The sequence below is a fragment of the Mixophyes fleayi genome, chromosome 1 (assembly GCF_038048845.1).
Source record: "Mixophyes fleayi isolate aMixFle1 chromosome 1, aMixFle1.hap1, whole genome shotgun sequence".
NCBI classification, from domain to species: domain Eukaryota; kingdom Metazoa; phylum Chordata; class Amphibia; order Anura; family Limnodynastidae; genus Mixophyes; species Mixophyes fleayi.
The window spans coordinates 241676461-241701170 of NC_134402.1; the positions used below are offsets into that span (position 1 = coordinate 241676461).

General features: G+C 37.7%; 1 protein-coding gene across 2 annotated transcripts; it reads left to right on the forward strand.

The window, feature by feature from the left end:
• The first annotated feature begins 2074 nt into the window (after positions 1 to 2074).
• Positions 2075 to 22050, forward strand: INIP (INTS3 and NABP interacting protein). 2 transcript variants are annotated; one of them, XM_075208514.1, is made up of 5 exons: positions 2075 to 2323; positions 8571 to 8666; positions 12559 to 12661; positions 15688 to 15778; positions 21647 to 22050. In XM_075208514.1, exons 1-5 carry the CDS (start codon positions 2284 to 2286, stop codon positions 21740 to 21742), a joined length of 426 nt encoding a protein of 141 aa, XP_075064615.1. In that variant the 5' UTR covers positions 2075 to 2283; the 3' UTR covers positions 21743 to 22050. The 2 variants fall into 2 exon arrangements, with proteins under 2 accessions (XP_075064615.1, XP_075064623.1); XM_075208522.1 differs by lacking the exon at positions 8571 to 8666 and having other exon boundaries at positions 2086 to 2323.
• Positions 22051 to 24710: the final 2660 nt, after the last annotated feature.

Genomic DNA, 24710 nt, shown 5'->3' on the forward strand with positions numbered 1-24710 from the left:
CTTCCCAGTACTACTGGTGTCCCACAATATGTGCTGATGTTCTTATGTTCCAGCCTGTGAAACCTGTGCCCAGCAAAAGGTTTGTTTGGTTCGATTCTGGAGGGCTTTCTGCAGGAATTTGGGTGTAAATTTAAATTCTCCTCTGATTATCATCCTCAGACCAGCGGCCAGACTGAATGGGTCAACCAAGACTTGGTACTATTCTTGTGCTGTTACTCATCGGAGAATCAGTCCACTTGGAGCTAGCTTCTCCCTTGGGCCGAATTTGTCCACAACAATCATCTTGCTGAGTCTACCGGTACCACACCATTCTTTATCGTTTATGGAGCACATCCTACTCTACCTGACTTCGCTGATGGTCCCAGCTTTTCTGTTCCAGTAGCTGACATTGTGGTATGTGACTTTTCTCATCTGGTCTCAAGCCAAGACTAAGCTCACAACCTCTCGTTACAAACAGTTTGCTGATCGTCTTCGAAGAACCTTCCCCCTGCTTCCCATTGGAGACAGAGTCTGGCTTTCCACTCGCAATTAAAAACTTCTGGTAACGTCTATGAAGTTAGCTCCTCGCTTCATCGGTCTTTTCAGCATCATTCAAATCATCAACCTTGTAAATTATAAACTTCATTTACCTTCACTAATGTAGAATAACAATTATAGAGAAGAGGAAGGGCAAAGGAAAGGTAGGAAGGGCATGTGGGGGTAAAAAGACAGGGGTGGAGATAACAGTAATCGTTCAATATCGCCTGCCATGCTCCAATCAGAGAATAGTAAATGAGTATCGATCATGTAATCAGAGATATTGCTGAAGAGGACTCAAATAAGCTAGTGAGCATGAGGACAGCCAGAAAACAGCGACAAAGAACACTAAGCAGAGCAAAAGTCTAGCAGAGGAGAGAAAGTAAGGAAGGGCTGAAAGGGGTGAAGGTGTTAGTAAGGGAATAAGGGGGAAGGAGTAAAAGTCCAAATTAGTGCCAGCAATACATCGAGTATCAGGTCTGCAAAATATATTTTTGATAACAAAACTTTAGCAGTCCACTCCTCAGCAAATAAAAGTGCCGGCTTTTAAAGAACAGTTTGGAATATTGAGATTTAACTTCTGTGTCTGAGGTCGTAAGTAGGTGGGCAGAGAGTTCCTAAGTCTCCCTCTGGTGTTTCAGATTCACTGAACATTAACCAATGAGGATCATACTTGCCAACTCACCCGGAATGTCCGGGAGACTCCCGAAATTTGGATAGGTCTCCGGGACTCCCGGGAGAGCAGGAAAAATTTCCTGCAAGCGGCATCTTGCTGTCAAAACGACACAATTTGCGGTGAATCGCGTCATTTTGGCACCGCCCCTATGCGACAAAACTGCATTTTGTCGCGGGGGATGGGGCCAAAATAACGCAATTCACCGCACCCCACCCCTCCCGCCCTCCAACCACGCTCCCCTGCCTGGGATCTCCCCAAAAGAAGTTTAAAAAGGTTGGCAAGTATGATGAAGATACTACTGAATCCTGATGAGGTGGAGGCACTACGTAGGGAAAAGGGTGTTACACTATTCCTTTAACATTTAGCTCTGCCCAACTCCCAGTATGTGCAATTTTTAATGGGTATGTGCTCTAAATACAGCTATTATGTCTCATTTATTTTTCAGCACCTTGTAACTTAACATTATTCTAAAACTTCATGATCCGAAGTTAAGCTTTGCCATGATGGCACTGCAGATCCACCAATAGTAAAGGGCAAGAAAATCAATGTAGTTTAATTTGTAAAGTAGATGTGCTATGTACACAGAATTGTATTGTGACTGATGAGCTAAAGGATACATTTTGTTGAGGCCAATCGCATTAGTGGTATAAGGACACCTGTCTACACCAATAATCTGCTATTTAAGCTTGAGAAAATACATTTTAGAATAAATTATGTATTTAGGAATCTAACGTTATCCCAGGCCGGCTAACCGAATCCCTTCTCAAAAATCCGGGTTTTATACACGCTGCAGAAAAACTGTTTGCACGGTTGGTTACAGATTTAAACACTGGCCGCCATCTTTGATAAGGGAATTGAAATAACTGAATGCATGAGAAACACTGAATACGGTTTATGAACAGAACGCACTACGATGACACCACATCTACTTAACAAAGAACCGGTATATTCACGGAACACTATTTAAAATGTATATTTATCATCGAAATTTGTAGGAAGACGGCAAGAAACAAACACATCTGACGCAGCGTCTGTTCTCGTTGCCAAGCAACTAAGTGTACGTACACGCCGTCTGCTGGGGGCTGAACAACATGGCGGCAGCACAGCCTCCGCCACCACCTCCGGCTGCAGGTAATAATATTACGAAGTGCTTTTATTTGTTCAACATTATTAACCATTACATATTTTTCAGCGCCTAATATCCGTGACACATATGGTGTAAGCTCAGTGATATAATGTTTATGTTGCATTTATGACAGGATTATAAATATAGTATATAAAAGCAGACATGTTAACCTGACTCATTTCAGGGACACATCTGGTTTTCATGCTTACATTGAACACCAATTATTCTCAGTTACAAAAAACTGAAACTGAAAATTCAAACTACTGCACTCAAGCTATACTTGTGCCCCTTCAGTCTAATACAATAAATGCAAAACAATAGAGGACCACTATAGAAATTGGTGAAGAAAAGAAAAATAATTGGTAAAATAGCATATACTGTTATTCTGCCAGAACGATAATATATATATATAAAAAAAAATACTGTATTTCAGGTACTTTACACTTTTTCTTGTACTCTACAATAACACACAGCACATTATATTAAATTATTTATATATGGAAATTCAATACATATATATTTTCAGCAAACACTACTTGCTAAAATTGCAGTAAACTTAAAACTGTAAATACTGCAAGAGAGTAAGTGGACTTACCCCCATTGATCACCCAGATGTAAATGCTGGTCATACAACACATGTCAATCAATTTCTTAATGCTAGTGGGTGACTAGCCTGGCAATTTTGATTGCCTTTACCATTAATTTTTCTTTGTTCCTAGACAAGTACCACAAGTTACATATGAACCATTTAGCTATTTTAAATGTATGAATAATTGCCATACTTGGATTTCTGTTTTGTTTTTGTTTTTTGTTTTCACTAACCAACTTTTATGAGTGTGTGTTATGATATAGTGTGTATTCTTTTTATTTTTTTTAGTTGATGAGGTTGAAAAAAGACACCAGTCCATCAAGTTCAATTGATGGACTATTCTATAGTTAAATTTTGGGGAAGCCTGCTCCACTTATGACCTCAATTTTAACTAAATGTATAAATCTTCTTGTTAGCAGTTTTAATTAAAAAAAAAAATGTAAAAAGATGTTGGTTGGGAACGCTACAATGCTAGGAGCCCTGGCCATAATAATGTGGCTATCTAGCGCTGTATGGGCTTTTTAGAATGATAAAGAAAGGTTTTTCCTTAACTTGTACTTAAGGACTTTCCTTAATGATTGAAAAATCTACAGTAATAATGAATAAAGCCAAGTGTCTATGTATAGTGAGTAAATATACAGTCATGGTCAAAAGTTTTGTGAATGACACAAATATTATTTTTCATAAAGTTTGCTGCCTCAGTTTTTATGATGGCAATTGCATATACTCCGAAATGCAATTAATTTCAAAGTCGCTCTTTGCCATGACAATGAACTTTATCCCCAAAACAACATTTCCACTGCATTTCAGCCCTGTCACAAAAGGACCAGCTGACATCAGGTCAGTGATTCTCTCATTAACACAGGCGGGAGTGTTGACAAGGACAAGGCTGCAGATCACTCTATCACGCTGATTGAGTTAGAATAACAGACTGGCAGCTGTACAAGTAGGGTGGTGCTTGAAATCATTGTTTTTCCTCTGTTAACCATGGTTACTTGCAAGGAAACACATGCAGTCGTCATTGCTTTGCACAAAAAGGGCTTCACAGGCAAGGATATTGCTGCTAGTAAGATTGCACCTGTGACTGGATCACATATAAATAACTTATGGTATGAATTTATTTAAAGGAAATAGCGCGGGGCGCTTATTTATATAAATTGCCATTGCACTTATTTTTAATATTGTGTGTATTTTGAGATAGGAAATCATTATTTCTGAGACCAGGGTAGAAAATGTGTTTTTTTCTGTTTAGCCCTTTCTAGAGGAAATGCATTATGTCTGATGTATATATCTGATATAAGCTTTTGTTTACAAAGCTTTTGGTGTATTGTGATGTGGGGAAGTGGCGTGTTTTGTTGTTTTTTTTTTTGTTCTGTGGGAATGTGTATTTGGCGACTGTCTGAAGAAGCTATCCAGGTCAGATAGACCTTTTGACTTGCTAGTATGTATCCTGCCTCTGAAATACGATGCAGGATATCACAGCAAGGTTTTTAAGAATTTCATAGCTAAGTGTAAATATTATTGGCTTTGTAATGCATGTAAATCCATGTTTGTGTAAACTGGTAATATCCTGATGCTAAAAAAAAAGCCTGTGTCAACTGTATAAAAGGCACTAACTTGTATTGGAAGCTTGTTCTTTTGATTTCAACATCTGACCTGATCACTGGTACCTCTAACCAGTGAGAGAGCAAATAAACATCTTTCTTCAAAGACCTGCTTGAAAACATCTTCAATATTGCTGTATTCCAGTGACCTGCAGATTAGACCCTAACTCTAATCCGTTCTCTGGCTGTCTCTGAGGTTTGGACCCAAGCTTTTCCAGTACCACCGCTCTGTCTGCTATCCATGTAGCCCTGGTCAGTGTGATAGGCCAGGGGGGATCCATCTACAGCTTCCCTGATCCATGGTAAGAGGTTAGTAGTACCAGCCCAGGTACGCTAGCAGCGTCGGTTGCCCAGAAGAAACCCGGTACTGGATGCCGTCAAGGAGTTCAGTGGTGGCAGCATATGTAAGCCCCTCCTACCACGGCAAGAGGGCGCATTTGGGATAACGAAAGGGAACGGTGGCACAGTAAAGCATCCTGAGACCATTCATGTGTGGGGTTGCTTCTCAGCCAAGGGAGTGGGCTCACTCACAATTTTGCCCAAGAACACTTCCATGAATGAAGAATGATACCAAAACATCCTCCAAGAGCAACCTCTCCCAACCATCCAAGAACGGTTCTGACATACTCCAAGCATTGATTAGGCAAGAATGGGCGGCCATTAGTCAGTATGTGGCCCAGAAGTTGATTGACAGCATGCCAGGGTGAATTGCAGAGGTCTTCAAAAAGAGGGGTTAACACTGCAAATATTGACTCTTTGCATAAACTTAATGTAATTGTCAATAAAAGCCTTTGACACTTATAAAATGCTTGTAATTTTACTTCAGTATACCATAGTGGGTGTAGTGTACCTATTTACACTACTGACTACCCTGACAGAAGATATGACGACATGAGGACTCCGACTGAAGAGGAGGGCGACCTGCCAAAAGAAGTACTTACTGGAATGCAGATCTCTTCAGATGACGACTCGCTGTCTTGCCGGCTCCCGAAAATGACGTCATCCTCAAGCACGACTGCCCTTTATGGCAGCGATGGCCAGAGCCATCTGTCATTTATGACCGGTAAGTACAATTGTAGGGGTTAGGGATGTTAGGGATATTACTGTTAAGATTAGGGTTAACCCTAACCCTTAACCCGATGGCTCTGAACATATCCGCCTTAAAGGGCAGTCGTGCTTGAGGATAACGTCATTTTTGGGAGCCGGCAAGACAGCGAGTCGTCATCTGAAGAGATCTGCATTCCAATAAGTACTTCTTTTGGCATGTCGCCCTCCTCTTCAGTCGGAGTCCTCGTGTCGTCATGTCTTCTATCGGGGTAGTCAGTATTGTCTTACTGACTACCACCGACCATAGCTACATCTGAAAAAAGGTCTAAACTAAGGGTGTGTACCAGGCACTTTTAGGGTTTTGGGTTCTGATTAGCTTGAGGTTTTGGGTTCTGATTTGTTTTGCCAAAACACCTGACGAAAGGTTTTGGTTCTGATTTCCGGTTTTGGGTTCTGATTTATATTTAAAAAAGCATAAAAAGTACTAAAATCCAGTTTTTTGGGTTTTTTCCACTCCTACGCTATTATTAACCTCAATAACATTCAATAACAATCATTTTCACTAATTTCCAGTCTATTCTGAACACCTCACAATATTGTTTTTAGTCCAAAACGTTGCACCGAGGTAGCTGGATGTCTAAGCTAAGCGACACAAGTGGGCGGCACAAACACGTGGCCCATCTAGGAGTGGCACTGCAGTGGCAGACAGGATGGCAGTTTGCAAGAGTTTGCTAGAGGTACAAGATGGAATTGTCCTTGGGAGATGTTGTTGAAATAGGACATTCGCACTTTAACAAACCAATCAGGAACAGTGACATAGTTTAATCTCTGGTACTAATATTTCTGGACTGCAGGAACAGTGAACGTAGTTTAATCTCTGGTACTAATATTTCTGGACTGCAGGACTATCTCTGATCGAGATCGTGGAGGAAATTGACGAGGAGGGTGTTGGTGGTATGTATCCAACAGGACCAAGGGATTTAGGTGTCCCTGGACTGATGACGGTCCTAGCCTCAGTTCCTGAACTAAACACTGAATTATGAAGGTTATTCAGGTGACGTATAAATGAGGATGTCTCTAGGTGGCCAAGATCCTTACCCCTGCTTATTTGAGCTTTACATAAACTACATATGGCCAGACATTTGTTATCCGGATTGGGGTAAAAATAACTCCAGACAGAAGAGGTGCATTTCTTGGTCTTCTGACCAGGCATGACGATGGGCTTTTTCATCCCATGGACATCCACTTTTTTCCCCCCTGGTGCCTCATTTAAAATAACCACATCAGCATCCTCCTCATCAAGTTCCTCCACAACGCCAGCTACATCAATAGCCTCCTTGACACCTTGATTATCCAAATCTGGAGCGACACTGTGGGTCATCCTTCCAGCATATACAGAGGGTGTGCTGCAAATGGTGGATGGAGTCACCTCTTCCCGTACAGTGATGGGAAGGTCAGGCTTCGCAACCACCAGCACCCTTGGACTCGCCTTGGGGATTTTGTGATGTCATCTGTTTAGAAGGCAGAGTTGTTTGCTGTGTTGTTGCTGACCGCATAACTCTTTTAAATTTTTTGGAGGGGGGGGAGGAGGAGGGCTTAGATCCTTGGGTGAAGCTGAACACGGGCCAGGGCCTAAGCCGTTCCTTGCCACTCCGTGTCGTAAAGGGCATATTGGCAAGTTTACGTTTCTCCTCAGATGTTTTCAATTTTCTTTTTTTTTTACTAATTGTAGTGAACTTTTGCTTTTTGGATTTTACATGCCCTCTACAAGGAGATTGGACATCGGCCTTGGCAGACGACGTTGATGGCATTTCATCGTCTATGTCATGACTAGTGGCAGCAGCTTCAGCATTAGGAGGAAGTGGGTCTTGGTCTTTCCCTACTTTATCCCCCAAATTTTGGTACTCCATTATATGCAGCACACGTTGTATTACAGTACTATTTTTTAAATACTGCAAGAACAGTGAACAATTTTTAATAGATTGCAGTATTAATGTTAATGGACTGCAATAATTTTTTTTAGAATATTTTTTTATATTTCTTTAAAAGGATTATAATTTTTTTGGAAGATTTTTTTAATACTTTTAAAAATAAAGATGCACTTAGCAAAACAAAGCACAGGACAAAAGCACAGCTGGACTCAGCAAGGACAGAGCACTGGACTGATGCACCACTGGACTCAGCAAGGACAGAGCACTGGACTGATGCACCACTGGACTCAGCAAGGACTTTTTTGATTTATTTTTTTTTATATTAATTTAAAAGGATTTTTGTAGAATTTTTCTTTTTTTTTTTTTTTTTTCTTTTTATGGAAGAATTTTTAATACTTTTTGAAAGAAATATGCACTTTGCAGAACAAAGCACAGGACAAAATGCACCGCTGGACTCAGCAAGGACAGAGCACTGGACTGATACACCACTGGACTCAGCAAGGACAGAGCACTGCCAAAAGCACCACTAGACTCAGCAGGACACAGCACAGCACGAGAAATAGCAGGACAGAGGACCACCTAACACACCCTCGCTCTTCCCTGATCAATGCCCGAGTGAAGATGGCGGCCGCAAGCAGGGAATTTAAAGGCTCCGAGTATCGCGAGATCCGACAGCGGGATTATGACTCAGAGCCTCGTTTTAAGTTTCGGAATCGGCGGGAATACCCGGACAGTGCTCGGATCTGACTCGGATCCGCAATGTTCGGTGGGGGGGCTCGGATTCCAGGAATCCGAGTGCGCTCATCCATAGTCTAAACACTGAAGCAGCAAACTTTGTGAAAAACAATACTTGTGTAATTCTCAAAACTTTTGGCCATGACTGTACAATATATTCCAGGTGCAGTAGAATAAATGTAAGTGTATATGCTTAAGTTACAAAAAGGCTCAGCCTGAGGTTTACCAGAGGATGCCAAGCGCTTTTTAAATAAAAATCAAATTATAAACGAAAAAACCTAAACAGCACTTTGATAGGTTTTTCAGAGCACTGTTTAGATTTTTTTTGTTTTTCATATATGTACAGTGAGAATGCCTCTTCCAGTACATGGGGCTGTTCATACTCTCATTAATACGCATGAATATTTGATGACTGGACAGAAGAGGACTACTACTGAATTAGGTAAGTATTCCTTGTCACTCTTCTATTTTACCTTCTGTTCTTGGGCTTGGTTTATGATTTATCTGTTTTTATTTGACATTTCAGATTTTTTATTGTCGATGGGAAGAAGTCCATTTTTATTTGATGAAGTTAAAAAATAAACTGCCAAATGGAGGATGAATACTTTTTTTTTTTTTTTTTAGCTACTAGATTATAGCCATTTATCACAGTTTACACACTAAATAGGGTGGGGGAAATTCAGTTCTCTGTGATGTGCCATGGAGGGCCTCCAGAACAGTCCATGAAGGCACTGCAAAGTAATGTATCACTGTCAATTTTTCCTCGCACCCCATAGGGTTGCACAGGAAAATCACTGATGTCCTGGGTGCTGTACTACCTAGAAAGTAGAGCATCAGCCAATCATGCAATGGTCCTATGTAGCTTTGCACATAATTGAGTGCCACCCAATGTCTCTTGCTCAGAGTTGTAAATAAATGTTTTCGTTTATTCCCCCAAAGGCCCCAACAGTCAGTCATTTCACTTCCCTCTTCTTCCACTTGCATCTCCTGGGGTGTACATGACAACACCACTGTGTATTTGAAACTGACCCGCCTTAATCATTGAAATGAGGATGAGGACAGTATTGAACAGTATTATTCAGGGGCACTTACTAGATGAGACTATCTCTGCACTGATTGTATGTAGCACTGTATATTTTTTCTCATCTTGTACAACTAAGTTTTTGTTATGGGTGGAGTAATTACTTAACTGTAGTCTCTTAATTTAGTATTAAGAGACTTAGTATTAAACTATAATGTTAGGTGTGACTTATTTTATGTATTCTTAGAGGACTATGATTAATAGGTTAAGGACCTCTTTTCTGTATAATGCCACAAACATAGCATTTAGCTTGCTGAACTTAATTTTATTGGTGAACAAAACGTTGCCACTCATTCATTGAGTCTCCCACAGTCAACCCTTTCACCCAGGGTGCTGGCACTTACTAGCGGAACAGTACAGAGTTCCACTCAGCATTATCAGTACACAAACAAGTTACAGCAACACATGCAGGTAACATATAATATTTCAGTCTTGAAATGTTTGTTTCCATCTCTATTCTCTGGAATTGAATACATTTGCAAGTGCTTCATGTAATTGGTACCCATGCTTACTGCTGCATCCAGTTTGTGCATTGCTACTCCAATCGAGTCCTAGTTTAAGTATTATTTTGTATGGGTTATCTGTCATCGCCCTACTTTTAAAATCGGTAACAGAATCACGTGAGACTTGTCATTAGAAGTGCGTGAACCAAGATGATAAATTAAGCTTTCAGAATTAACTCCTATTTGCATTTTATAACTTGAGGGTGACATTTGGAGGATGTATGTGCATAATTTTGGTAAAAGTATGAGTTGCCTAACCTGGTCACATTTTTTAATAAAGTAACAGAATTGCCATTCTGTGGTAACGGAATCATCAAGTTGGTATCAGTAGAGTAAAGTGTATTGATTATATTTTATTTCCTACTGTTTTACAAAATAGATGAGCACAAATTTACAAACATGTTTTAGAACAGTTAAATTTGTAACACTTAGGAATAAAAATTTGTCATAATATACAAACATGGATTTAGATAATTATGTACAAAAGTCCAAAGCAATTACAATTGGTACAAATGCCTACAAATAGGTACAGAACTTCAAGTGTTTCAGAGCTTTGCGATGAAGGGACTACCACAGGGTTTCAGCTGGGTGTCATTTTTTTAAGCTAACTTTGAAACAACTTGACGCTGTTTTGCGAGACTGATAAATAGTCCCCTTTTAAGCATAAATAATTGCTTTGGTCAATGTTGAATAGGATTTGTAGACATGTAGAATTTCTACTTTCTCAGTAGGCTAAGGTCCTATTTCCTAGAATCCAATAGGGGAAATATATTTAATTACAAATTACTATAATCTTCTGCCTCACAGCACTGGGGTAATGACTTTGATTCTTATCTTAGTTTTATATTTGAAATTTACATCAGCTGTGTATAAATGGTGGCACTTCCTCTTTTGATCAACTTTCTATTCAGGAAAGCAACCAAACTTGATCAATTGGAAAAATATACATGAATCATTCAAAATGTGAGTCTATCTTAGGGCCATCTCATTTTAAAAATGAGTTTGCATATGGAAATCTTAATATAAAACTTAATTTTGAGGTAATATTTCAAAATTTGAATGAATAGTAAAACTTTTGTACCTTTTGTGGCACATTTTATACTGTTGTATATTTGTATCTAAACATATTGTGCAAAGCAAACTATTTATTAAATCGCCGCATTTCCGTTATATAGCATTTCCGTTATATAGCATTTCCGTTATATAGCATTTCCGTTATATAGCATTTCCGTTATATAGCATTTCCGTTATATAGCATTTCCGTTATATAGCATTTCCGTTATATAGCATTTCCGTTAATATAGCTAGGGAGAGAGAGGTCAAATTAACTCCTATATTAATCGTATACATTCATTATATGTATTATAATTAATATAAGAGTTAATTAGATCAACCACATATATTTTCATTGCTAGATATGCAAATAAATCAAAGCCTGCCCATGTTTTTTTTTATTTCAGTCACCACTGGTATCAAATCTATGATATGAAGTACTATAAACATCAAAAATATTTCCCTTTATTAGCAAACTATAGCACTTAACTGATTATTACAGCCAAAATCTTGTATCTGTGTTTTATTTACAGACTTTATGTTCATATTTTATGGAATTGTTCCTTTAAATTATTATACTAAACTTGTGTTGAATAAGATTAATTTTTTCTAACTTTGTTATTCACATAGATGGATGTTTTGTGACATGTTTATTATATATCCATTTTTTTTTCTTTTTAGAACAGGCTCACTGTATTGAAACCTATTTGTAAAAACAGTCAAGCAAAATGTCAATATAAATAATTTTATGCAATTGACATGTCAGTCTTTAATATCCTTACAATTCTTGCCTGTCTATTTGCATCAACTTGTTTACCACGTATCTGTAAATATGCTGTTGAAAGAGCACAAACCTCTCATCTTGTATCCATTAGTGTGTTTGTTCAACAACTTTAGGTATAAATATAATCCCGGTAAGTAAAGCAATAATTGTGTGTAATATGAGATGACATTTAATGGCTTTTTCTTGAGATTCATCCTATTTTCTAAAAATAATTCAACCTTTTTGTATGGCTCAGTCTTAAGATGCGAAGGGAAGCAAAATGATCTGCATAGACGCAATCTTAAGAAACTGGTAGCAAGAGTGCTTAAGATGTACCGCTTGCGTCTGACTTTGAAAGGTTTCTATTGATTTTGATGCAGATATTCAGAAGTCACTTATAAATTTAAAAAATGCTTTTGAGGTTTAAAAAAAGAACTAATTTTAGACCGAGAATTTAATGTTAGTTTACTATATTGTCTACCTAGTTTTATATTTTATTCCTTGGTGCAAAAATGTGCTCAGTATCAACAAACTCCAGCAGATATTGAGCAAAAAGAAGTCCTAGGGGCAAAATTCTGCTTAGAGGTTTTTTATTTGTACTGCAGCTCATTGGTTAATAATGGCATTTGGCAGCATACAGATACTACTTTACCATGGGTTTCTTGCGGATCAGAATGAATGTCATTAATATGTCTTGAAGTTTTTGCTTGATGTGCCTTAAAAGGATAATGCAAATCATTTTGTATTCCTCAGCCCTTTCAACCTTTTTGGTTCCAATAAAGTAGTGTTCTCTTTCAAACTTGATAACTGCAAAGGTTAAACTGGTTTGTTAACATGAATTCAAATGAAATTGCTTTTTTTTTTTTTTTTTTTTTTTATTTCTTTTTTCATTTTTTATTTTTTTTTATTTCTTCATTTTTTTTTTTTTCTGTAGGCTTTCCAAACAAAAACAGAGTTGCTATTTTAGCAGAACTTGACAAGGAGAAAAGGAAGTTGCTTCTGCAAAATCAATCTTCAACCAACAATCCAGGAGCAAGGTAAATCAAAATCTTTTGCAAGGATTTAGTTAGAAACCAAAACTTTCTGGGAATTTAAAGGCAAAATGTTGCCTAAAATGATTTGGGGTTGTGAAAATATTGGTTACTTTTTAGTAGTATCTGTAAATTATGTAAAGCCATTCTAACTTGAAGAATTATTTGATCTAATATAAACCTGCACCTTGTAAGATCATAAAGATGATGGTCCCATACAGTGACCTCACATGATTTTGAGCTACATTATGTTGGTCCCTTTTCCAATTATCTTGCATTATTTTATCCTAAAATGTAAACATTTACATACACAATCCTGCTGTTCTGCCCCAGAGCTGAGTGGCATTCATTATCACTGTCTAGTTGGGCCACATGTATGTTTTGACAAACTGGATAAGATCCTAAAGATTGGCTCTTGGACCATGTGACCACCTCACTTCCAGTATAATTGGGAGCTGCTAGTGCACTCCGAATAAGTATGAACACACAGGCTCATAGCGCTTGCCTGATTGTCTTAACGATTTCGATAGGATCATTATTGAACATTGTGGTCATTTTTTGGACACATATACAGCAATATCAGGCTGGTTGTCTGATGTTGCATCATATTTTTCTTTATTGAAAACATTGATTCAACAACAACAGTTGCTGTTTTAGGGTTTCATTTGTCTAATGTGGGCACTTTTACACAGTCAACAAAATATCTAAAAAAAAAATCTGTAAGAAAGTGCTATAATCAAATACCATGCAGCCCCATATCACAATCAGTGACTGCAGGGGTGTAGTACCTATTAACGGTACTGACTACCCCGGCATGAAGAAGACAAGAGGAGGACACCGAATGCCTAGTACAGCGACCTGAAAAAAAAAGCCTATTTACCAGGATGCAGATGTCTTCATGGGACGACTCGTTGTGTTACCGACTGTGCAAGATGACATCATCACACAGCGACTTGTCTTAAAGCGACGATAGACGGATCCAGCTGTCATTGGTGTAATGTAAGTATTATTTTAGGGGTTAGTGTTAACCCTAACCTTAACTCCTCACCCTAATACTCCTAATCCCTAAAATAATACTTATAATACATCAATGAATGCAGGGTCTGTCCATCGCCACTTTAAGCATTCGGTATCCTCTTGTCGTCATCTTCTCTGTCGGGTAGTCGGTACCATTAAACTGACTACCACTGCACTGCAGAGCCTATTCTATTGTCTTCTTTACAGTACATAGAGCAATCTGATCACTTCCTTTTTTAAAGGCTACTATACAGTGCAGACCCTAAAATGTTTGCTGGCTTTATATTCTACCCCGTTACACCCAAATCTTTTCTGACAACATCATGCAAACTCAACTGGAATACTTGCCTCTTCCATGCAGTCTCTATGTATGCCAGAGATTAAGTTAGTTAACCTCTAGTTATTTATGTATATTTACAGTCATGGGCAAAAATATTGGCACCCTTTCAGTTTCAAATTGTTTACATTTTCTGGTAAACATAAGCTGACATTAATAACAGTATTTGGTCTCCATAAATCTTTCTCTGTTGATATTACAAACCCTTTGTTTTTGATAATGTATATCCCTTTAAATCAGAAAATTGAAAGAAAGCATTGATAATAATTGCCACCCTTACCTTAATATTTGGTAGCACAGGCTTTGGTTAAAATAATTGCAATAACTGGCTTCCTATAGTTATGGATGAGCTTCATGCACCTCTCTACTGGCAGTATGGTCCAATCTTCTTGTGCAATCTGCTCCAGTTCTCCCAGATTTGAAGGGTGACTTCTCCCAACTGCTGTTTTCAAATCCCTCCTCATTTGGTCTATGGACTTGAGATTTGAACTTATTGCTGCACTTCAAAAAGCACCAGGAGTGGTTCCAGAAGCTGGACTGTTATGAAGTGTGCTTCGGGTCACTGTCCTGCTGGAAGACCCTTAACATGTGGAGACCCAGCATTCTGACAAAAGAATCAACATTGCACTCCAAAATGGCCTGGTAATCTTTAGATTTCATGATGCCATGCACACGTTGAAGGCAACTAGTGCCAATTGCAGCACATTGACCCCAAAACATCACTGAACCTCCTCTGTTTTACTGTAGGGAGGATGTTCTTTTCTTTGAAAGCTTTGTTTTGCTTTCTGTAAACAGGGATGAAGTGCTATACCAAAAAGCCCTGATATGGCCTCATCAGTGTATTCAGAACTTACTTCCACAAGGAATTTGGCTTGTTCGGGTGTGTTTTGGAAAACTCCAATCAGACTTTCTTATGTCTCTCTCGGCAGTGGTGCCCACCAGGACTTCCTAACATGTAAAAGCGTCTTTCATTGCTTTGATGATGAAACTGTTGTACCTTATGTCTGAAGGTCAGCTTGAATCTGTTCGGCCGTTGATCCAAGTCCAAGGAGATTGGCTAAAGTGCCCAAGGGCCTTAGCCTTCCTAATAACATTATGAACAATGGAAACAGGGACATCAAGATCTCTGGAGATTCATATGTAGAGTTGAGTTTGGCCTCAGTCTTCGGTCTGGCCTCCTTTAGACAATTCTCTGGCTTTCTTTTTTTTTTCTCCATGTACACATACATTGTAGTTCATAACAAGAGAATGAGTCCTTTTCTGTATTCATGCTTGTTTAATTAGCTATTTTTATATTGCAGGCACCACAGGTAAGTTCAGTGAAGGATAATCGCCTGCTTGAAATCTGATTATGTATAGCTACTACTAAAAGGCGACAATAATTTTATCTGACCCACTTAAGGTTTTCTGTGTGGAGTATTCTACATGTTAGTAAATTCTTCTTTTTTTTTTCTATTCCACTGCAAACCAAAGAATTACATATATGGATGCCAAATATTGTTTAATTTCAACAAAAATGTTTTTTTTTTTTTTTTTTTGTATATGCACAGTATGACATGAACTAGCATCCTGTTACTTGTTTGTATTGTCTAGTTAACGTGAATCTGCTTATCAATGAATGTATTTAGGACTTACACTATACATTATAATATTTGCTGTGACTTTTATCTTCTAACAGCATAGCCCTCGCAAGACCAAATGTAAATAAGGATTTCCGTGACCGTGCAGAGCAGCAGCATATAGCTGCCCAACAAAAAGCTGCACTTCAGGTATGTTCTGTAGTGAAAATCAATTGTTAGCACTTGCAAATGTGATATTTTTATTTTTAGACCAGAAAAATTTTAATATTTGCAATAGAGGACTTAATGTTATGCACAAGGCAATACCCTCAATTAATTTAAAATACTACTTTTAGTTTCATATATTCAGTGGGGTTTTCACTGACCATGCATTTTAATACCCTATATTCTGCTATGCATATTTCTGTATTTGGGTGCCTAATTGTTACATGAAGCGCCGGAAGGGTAGTAAGTACACACATATTGGTAAGATACAATACCAGTTTGGCAGGATATGTCTGACCCTAAATACATTAACTGCAAACCTCTCTACATTTTCTGTATCAGGTCTTGATGTACCCAGCTAAGATTTTAGTTAGTGATTATTTGGTTCTCTGTATTTAAATTAATTTAAATAAAGGGGGTAATGCAGCTTGCAAAAAATATCGAGTTGACTGGTGAATGTAACCAATTTTTCAGTGAAATACTATGACAAAATTAGATGACCTTGACTAGAGAATGCATAGAGTATCCATTTACATAGAGGATGTCAGACACTGGTGTGGTCAAATTGACTGTTCATTTTACCTCTGCTACACCTCTTGATGGTATCACCCTTGTTTATAGCCTAGTGTTTCTTCGTATAAAATGAGCATTGATCTGTATTATTATTTTATGTTGCCTATTTTATGCTCTAAGATGAGCAAATACTAGGAAGTGAGCAATGCACTGCATTTTATTTAAATTGTGCTATGGCATAGTGACATACTCCCATTATAGTTTCCTTTTTACATAAATCATATGAGAGTTACCATAATCTCATGTCAAATATCAAAAACAATTATTGTATGTATGGAACTGCTCATGATTATTTAGAAGAAATCTGTTTTTATAAACACACAGATTAGAGTTCTGTTATCACTTAAACAGTAGTATACAGCTAACTTAAACTTAATGTTGCCACATATTACACATACATTGTTGATATATTGTATATCTTCCCTATTCTGTAAATAATTAGAATGTTAGAAGTCTAAAGTTCTGTGACCATATACATGTGAAGTAATCTTATTTTTAGTTGCAATAGTTATTCATATAATAGACAAAGCGAAACATAGTGGCAACACATACAGATATACATATGCATTGCTACAGGTACAGATTTACAGTGATGGACTAACATAGACAAAACAGTCATGATGTTATAAAGTAGAGAATTTGCTTTCTCCCCCTCCTCTGGTCCTGTCTGCAGCTGTACATGAGCTCAGGCCTATTGCACTTGAGGCAATGCAAGTTTTGTCTGCCATATGCCTAGGTTGTTTTCTTCTGCAATGGAGAAAAGAGTCCATTATTATTTGAGAGAGAGGACAAGTAGCAGTTTGTTGGTTTTAGAGTTGGGGACTTACCTGCTTGAATTGTCCCGGCGATGCACCACTGGTGGCTCAAGCAGAGGAGGAGGAGGGCTGGACACCCAGGGACCACTAGTTGTTACCTAGCATTGCAAAGGAACCTAGCATTGCAATAGGTAATTGGAAATTCAGATTTTTAAATTGTGTGCACACTTCCACATGTGCTTTGCACAAGTGTGTGTTCAGGGTTAAGTGATGCTAATATGGAAGAACAGCTATTTCACTGTTCCCTGTGCCATGGAAGTACTGCAGATGGAGCACATGAACATTGCCAGCAGAATGGATCCCTTCTAGGTAAGCCCCTAAGTTAGGGTTGCTTATTTTTATGGATTGAAGTTAATTAGCTGTTTAATAATATTTTCCAGCAGCTGTATAGAATCTGTGGAGCCTGTGATAAACCATTATATTCGTATTATGATTTGGTCTTTTGTGTAACATGTATTTCCCAGCCCCACAGAAGCAATTCCCAGTCCCCTGAGCAATTTTAAGGAATTGATAGCTTGGATGACTAAATCATTTGAATTAATGACCAAAGAGCATTTATATGGTATGCAGGGGGAACAAGGTACCAAATAATCAAATAATTGAAGGCAGGAGTTCCCAGTCAGAACTGGACTCTTTAGTTATGGTTGAACCCTCTAGTAGTGAATCTGTGGAAAATAAAGAAGAGCCCAGACTATTTAATATGGAGATTATACTCGTGCACGTATATAAATCTGTGGGGATGCAGTTATGAAGTCACTCTTCAAAGATCAAAGTAAAATAAATAGTTTTTTCCTTGCACTGGGTAATAAAGGATTTAGTTCATAAAGAATGGGATCAATTGGAAAATATTAGACTGCATGTATCCTGTTTAGTTGTGAAGATGCACAGAAATGGAGTTCAGTTCCAAAAGTGGATTCAGACAGAAACCTTAATCCTTTAGAAAATGAAATGAAAAATGTATAGGGCAATGGGAAGTTGATTTGAAAAGGTTCATATTTGCTCCAGAACTGTCTTGAAATCAGGAGTAGCTATGATTTCAGTGGCTAGAGCACACAGACTATGGCTTAAAACGCTTCATACAGAATAGATGTCTAGGTAAGTCAAACCTGCGCCATCTAAGTTGTTTTAGGCCAATTCCGTTCAACAGCAACATATGTTAGTAGCGTACCAATATTTGCAGCTTCTTCATGACAGCTTTGCTATGAGTGCCACAGTAAGCCCCACTTTCATACGTCCTCCAGACTTGCAGTATAATCATACTGTCCGCAGTTATTGTCAATATGCAACAATAAATTAGTAAGGTCATACCATTTAGTCTCCGCTCATTGCAAGCAGTCCATTATCAGGTACATTACATCTGTTCCACTTGCCGGCATCAGGTACTTTTCTGTACGTGACTGCTTCTTGATAAGATATATTGTAAAATCCGTTATGGTCCTTAGAGATCTACTTGAGATAAATAATTGAGGATGCTGTTAACTTTTGAGCTCTAATGAAAAGATTAATTATAATTTTTAAGAAACAGTATGTTAAATCGCTTCATGGATGGGAAGCTTCTTATTATGGTTGGTTAAGTGAGAACTAAATTCAATAAGTCTATCAAGAGTACACTATGCTAAAATTTGAGTTATAGTTTGTTTAAACATACAATTATATACTTATATTTATAGTGGCTGTCTGTTTTCTATTACCAGTTTACACAAAAGTAATTGTTTAATGTTTCCTTATTGGAGTAAATCCCCAACCCCCCCACATACTATAAGGAAAATACAAACATGCTTGATCAGCAGTAATTATGTTTGTAGCTTTTTACCTGTGTCCGTTATTAGCTGACAGTTTCCAGAATACATCATCTGCCCTAGCTGCTGTGCAAGATGCTATGACTGATTTTGTGTCACACTGACTACTCTTGACCTTGACAGAGAGCACTCTGAGGGGAAATAAACACAATGACAAAAAGAAAAAAATGTTATTGAGTGTCAGCCAAGCAGTGTCTATATTAAGGAATAGTATAAAAGTTTATTATGTTAAAGATGATGCTTTTAATCACACAAATGATTCATGAGCATGCTCATTGGAGACTTGTACTTGTGTATGCACATACCAGGAAAAGTAGGTGCACATATGTGCTTATGTCGATGCATTGTATAAGTCATGCTTTATGTAAATGTTCCCCAATACATCTCAATGTGAACAGAAGTTGCAGTGACCTCTACAGGTGCATATTTGAACTCAACATTTTTTTCTGCAAGTTGTAATGCTTCATTTTTAGAAAGAGGGTTCTTTTTAATGTTTGCAGCTTTTTGTGTGTCCCCAAGATGACTCGTGTTAGCTTTGTGGTGTCTAGGTTTCTGGCACATGTACACATACAAATTGTTTATAATTAGCAGAATTTTTGGAGATCAAGGAATTGACTGACAATTTACACTACGGCCACAGACTCGTGGCTATCCCAGTAGGGAACAAGGCAGCATGGTAGACCTATGTTGACATTATTTTGCTAGTATGTTCCCAATACAATGTATTGGGTCTCCCAAAATTAATTCTGAGGCTCCAATTGAGTTCACGGCCCACAGCTCTCTGCGCTAGAGTATAATTTATCCCAGAAACTTACGTCCGTAATGTCACAGTCGCCAGACAGATTGTAGGTAATGTGGTAATGTTCAAGTCTGGAAGCTTTTGAAGTCCAACTTCTTTCCTAGCACATTTTTGAAGTATGTTTTGAATTTTCTTTAATGAAGATCTGAACATATTTAGAGTCACATGTATGCAGAAATTCAGTAAATTCTGAAGAGTTCACATACTTTCTAACACAACTGTACAGATTACTAATTACCAGCTGTTGGAAGCACGGTCTTCTAACTTTAATTTTTATATGTAAGGGTTTTTACTTACATTTTTGTGTATTCGTTTTTAGGTGTGGTGCACCAAATTATGGGGACACAACCTTGTCCAGAAAGCCTAAGCATTCTGTATAAAGGATTCCTGTACATTAATGAAAAACTGAATGATGGGCTAATTAGCAAATACAATTTAAATGCTGACCAAAAATGTTAGACAAGTTTTTGCTTAAGACTATCACTTTTGTAACTTTTATAATTATATTTTAGAATTAGTGTTTCATTGATGATAAATCAAATAAATCATTTTTTTTTTATCATTGATTTGGTCATGGTACAATTTGGTCACCAATAGAGCTCATTTAGCAATACCTATTTTTGTGACCCCTTTACTATCACGTGCTTCCAAACTAATACCACTTTTGTTGATTTGAGGGACTTTGAGGAGGATATCTACAGCCATCCACTGGGTATCCATTATAAACTAAGGGCTAGATTTACTAAACGGCGGGTTTGAAAAAGTGGAGATGTGCTATAGGCAACATCTCCACTTTTACAAACCCGCAGTTTAGTAAATATACCCCTAAGTGTTATACAAGTCAAGTTTTAATATATTGGATTAACTGCACAGAAAATAGAAATAAGAATATTGATTTGACCACTACTAGTAGATTTTGGTACAGAACTTCTACACTTACATCCACGAGTCATTTCCATTATATTTACTCCATACATGGATGAACTTTTAAAGACTTAGGACATTTTCTAATTAATTGGTCTTCACATGTGGTTGTTGTCTCTTCCATTAATTCGAGACACCATTTTGCTGATATTGCTTATATTGATCTTTGCGATTATAGCCTTGTAATGCTGTGGAACTAGCATTAGCTGGACATTGTTTAGACCTCATTCTTCAGACTCATATCTGTCTCCAATATCATTATATTATTATTCTATGCCATCTCCTTTTTTGATTTATAATTCTGATTTAAAGTGTGATATATTAGTTTTGTTGGTACAAGTGATGTTGGTATATGTTAGGATAACACTTTGTCTATCAATCAGGAAGTCAGTCATGTGCACAATTACTTGTTATGTGTGTTACAAATTATAAGGGAACGATACCCTGTTGTTGCTGCTGCTCTTACATTAAGCTGAAAAAGAGCGCAGTCCATCCAATCGTTTCATGTGGCAGACAGAAATTGTGTATTAAAATTTGCAGACAGCTGTTGTGTTACTTTACCATGTAGCATTGTCAGATCTCTTCACACTACTCACTTCCGATTGACTAGGAGTGAATTATGTGCAACAGTACGCACTTATATCAGACATTTTTGTAAACATGGCGTTCATTGTTTACCTTATACTCTTAGTGTGTTTATTTACATGAAGTACCCCTGATATGAGTGGATTTATATTAAGTAATATAATATTTAAGAATACCCCTTCTTTTTTTAGTTTTAGATATATTTTAATATTTACCAATAAATGTTATATTATTTTTTGTTATATTTAGTGGTATGAAGTACCCCTCAAACTAAGGTACACTTTGGGGGTACATACCTAGGAAATTTTAGGGCTTACGCAGGATAAATGTCTAAGCTAACACTTTGCTCTGTCTGCAGCATGCACATGCACATTCATCAGGATATTTCATCACCCAAGACTCTGCTTTCGGTAACCTGATTCTCCCAGTCATCCCACGCCTGGATGCGGAGTAACCACGCACACTGCCAATGAAGTAGTCCTGAGGTGACAGAAGAAGCAACTTCTGAAAGGACAATGTGCATATTTTGTACATATTTTGCTTCTTTGTTTTGATACCATCATTTCCTACACCAGGCTGTCTGGTATGTGGACAGTAGGTCTTACAACTATGTTGAATTTAAGTATTTCCAGCAGAAATCCATATTGGCAAAAGTGAAGATTGATGGTAACTGTAACACAGTGATTAACTTTTTTAACTAAATTAAAATTTAGTTGTTTTCTTTTTCCATCTGTGTAAAAATAAACATGTTTTGTAGTATAACATTCAATAATTGTTTGTTCTAAATATCTCCACAACTTTATAATGGAAGTATAATCATCATCATCATCATCATCATTTATTTATATAGCGCCACTAATTCCGCAGCGCTGTACAGAGAACTCATTCACATCAGTCCCTGCCCCATTGGAGCTTACAGACTAAATTCCTTAATATAGACACACACTCACACAGACAGACAGAGACTAGGTTAATTTGCTGCTATTAAAAAAAATTTACCCTATCAGTATGTTTTTGGAGTGTGGGAGGAAACCGGAGCACCCGGAGGAAACCCATGCAAACACAGGGAGAACATACAAACTCCACACAGATAAGGCCATGGTCGGGAATCGAACTCATGACCCCAGTACTGTGAGGCAGAAGTGCTAACCGCTAGGCCACTGTGCTGCCCCAAGTATAACATTTTAAATGCTATTAACTTCAAACTGTTTCATTCCATGTTTTATTTTTATTGAAATGTCCCATTGTAATCATTCCCCATCCCCAATTATGTATTTGCCCAACCGCCAGCTTACTAACTGCACAAATGGCATCTTTTATTCTATGTTTACGAACTTATGACTTAGAATTGTGACATCCCTAGAATGGACAGTTGTTATAATTGTCCCATGATCTACTATTATAGTGGGTCCATGATGAAAAAAAAGTGGTGTTTTGTTTGCTAGATATGATTCTAGCAGGGAAGCATTTTCAAGTAGACTATGATGACCATTAATTATCCACTTTGTTGCAGAATAGAAATCAAATAAATCTGGCTGGTAATGTATTCAATTCAGATATAAACAATTGTTGAAAAGGTCAAATAGAGAAATATGATGGGTTTGCTTTTGTAGCCTGCTGTAGAAATATGTTAATATAGCCTTTTACCATTATGCAATAATGGTTTAATACACACATATATTTTGGAGAGACATAGTTTACAGATTTTACATAAAGACATACAGAAAAAGATTTTACATAAAAATGTGTAGCTAAAAAAGTTTTTATATATTTTTTAACTAATTAAATAGATATTGCATTCTTTTGGAGCATTTCTTTCCAAATTGGCTTTGTTACTATATAAAGGGATGTATTTTCTCCCTTTTTCACCACAAACATGGTAACGGTGCTGATAAGGTAAAGCATAGCTTATACTGTGACATCACTTTTAATCCATCTGTGCGTAAATCCAACCAGTCTCTACACCACATTTGTATTTATGGATGTATTCATCTCTTACTGCACAATGTACACAGCACTTCACTTTATTTTGCATAAAACCTAGTGGATGCAACAAATGCAGAGTGTGGAGACTGAAATTCCTGTCATCCAGACCCCTAATACATTGCAGCAAGATGGATAAGCTCAGACCCAGCAAAAGGTGATAATGTTGGCTATATTAAGGTAAAGCTGCAATATCAAGAACAAATGTTTTAGGTTTTGTTTTTTTAATACCATTACTGCTGATCAGTGTTTTTATTCTATTAGGTTTTTTTTCTTCTGTTGTTGACTTACAATTTGCTTAATATCATGTAATGCAATTACCATTGCAACCTCAGTCAAATTATAATAAGTGAGTAAAAAGGCTTTGGAATGCGCCAATAATCAACAAGCACGTTCACAGCACAGCCCCTCTTTCCTGCCATACTCCACCATCACGTGACCACCGAGAGCGTTCTGACTGACTCAGATCAGGTTACACCTGTGAAGGGCATCATGATGTAACTGGAGGGCTGCAAGAGCGACCTATCAGCCTTTAAAAGGCCCACTCAGACGAAGGAGGGCACTCCCCTCTCCCCCAGGTATGCTGCGCGATTTCCCTGCATTGTGCAGAGGAGGTTACATGACACAGAAGTCACCTGTCCCTATTCTAATGAGATTGGGCCACAGGCAGGCCACTGCTGCTACATTCCCCTCATGAAAGTGCATGAGGTAAAATCCAAATGCTTCCAGCTGACAGGGTCAGTACAATGACCACCATTCTGACAGGAGTTATAGGGACACTAATATGCCGATCGCTATAACTGCGACTTGTAGGAAATGCAGACTTGCCAAAATACTTATGTTTAATATTTCCAACCGCACTGCTATAAACTGCAAAAGCAGAAAATGCAGTGAGTGTGATTGTCACTTAAAATGGCGACAGTCACATTGGCGGCATTAAGGGGGCAGTGCGATGACCCGGCAGCTGTTTAAAATGCAAATCTTATTTAAAGAGAAGAAAAAAAAAAACAAAACACTTAACCTTGCAACACTAGGGTTAATAGCATTTATAGGAGGGACCTGGATTTTTTGTTAAATAAGGTTTGCGCTTTAAACAACGGCCAGGTCCTTGTATTACCCCGAGGCAAGTCTGCATTTCTTACAAGTTGGAGTTATAGTGATCGGCACGTTAGTGCTGCTATAACTCCTGTCGGAATAGTGGCCATCGTAATGATGACTAACACTGAACAGACACTATTCTGGAGTGACAGCCATTCAACTTTACCAATTTTACAAAAGGAAGACTGAATTATAGGAAGGCATCCTTGAACATTGACTCCGCTTCACGTTATTTTGTTACAAAAGTACTCCTTAATTTATTTAAATGTGGGTTTTAAATAAGAGTCAAGTTTGTTGTCTTAAAAAAGGCCCTGTCTGTCGAGCAATAGTGTCTGAGTCTC

What these genes read in the sequence shown, in the direction of transcription:
- INIP (XM_075208514.1), top strand. Translation starts at nt 2,284, where the DNA reads ATGGCGGCAGCACAGCCTCCGCCACCACCTCCGGCTGCAG. An exon ending in GAGGACTACTACTGAATTAG is followed by an intron (nt 8,667 to 12,558) that starts GTAAGTATTCCT and finishes TTTTTTCTGTAG; the next exon opens with GCTTTCCAAACAAAAACAGA. An exon ending in ACCAACAATCCAGGAGCAAG is followed by an intron (nt 12,662 to 15,687) that starts GTAAATCAAAAT and finishes ATCTTCTAACAG; the next exon opens with CATAGCCCTCGCAAGACCAA.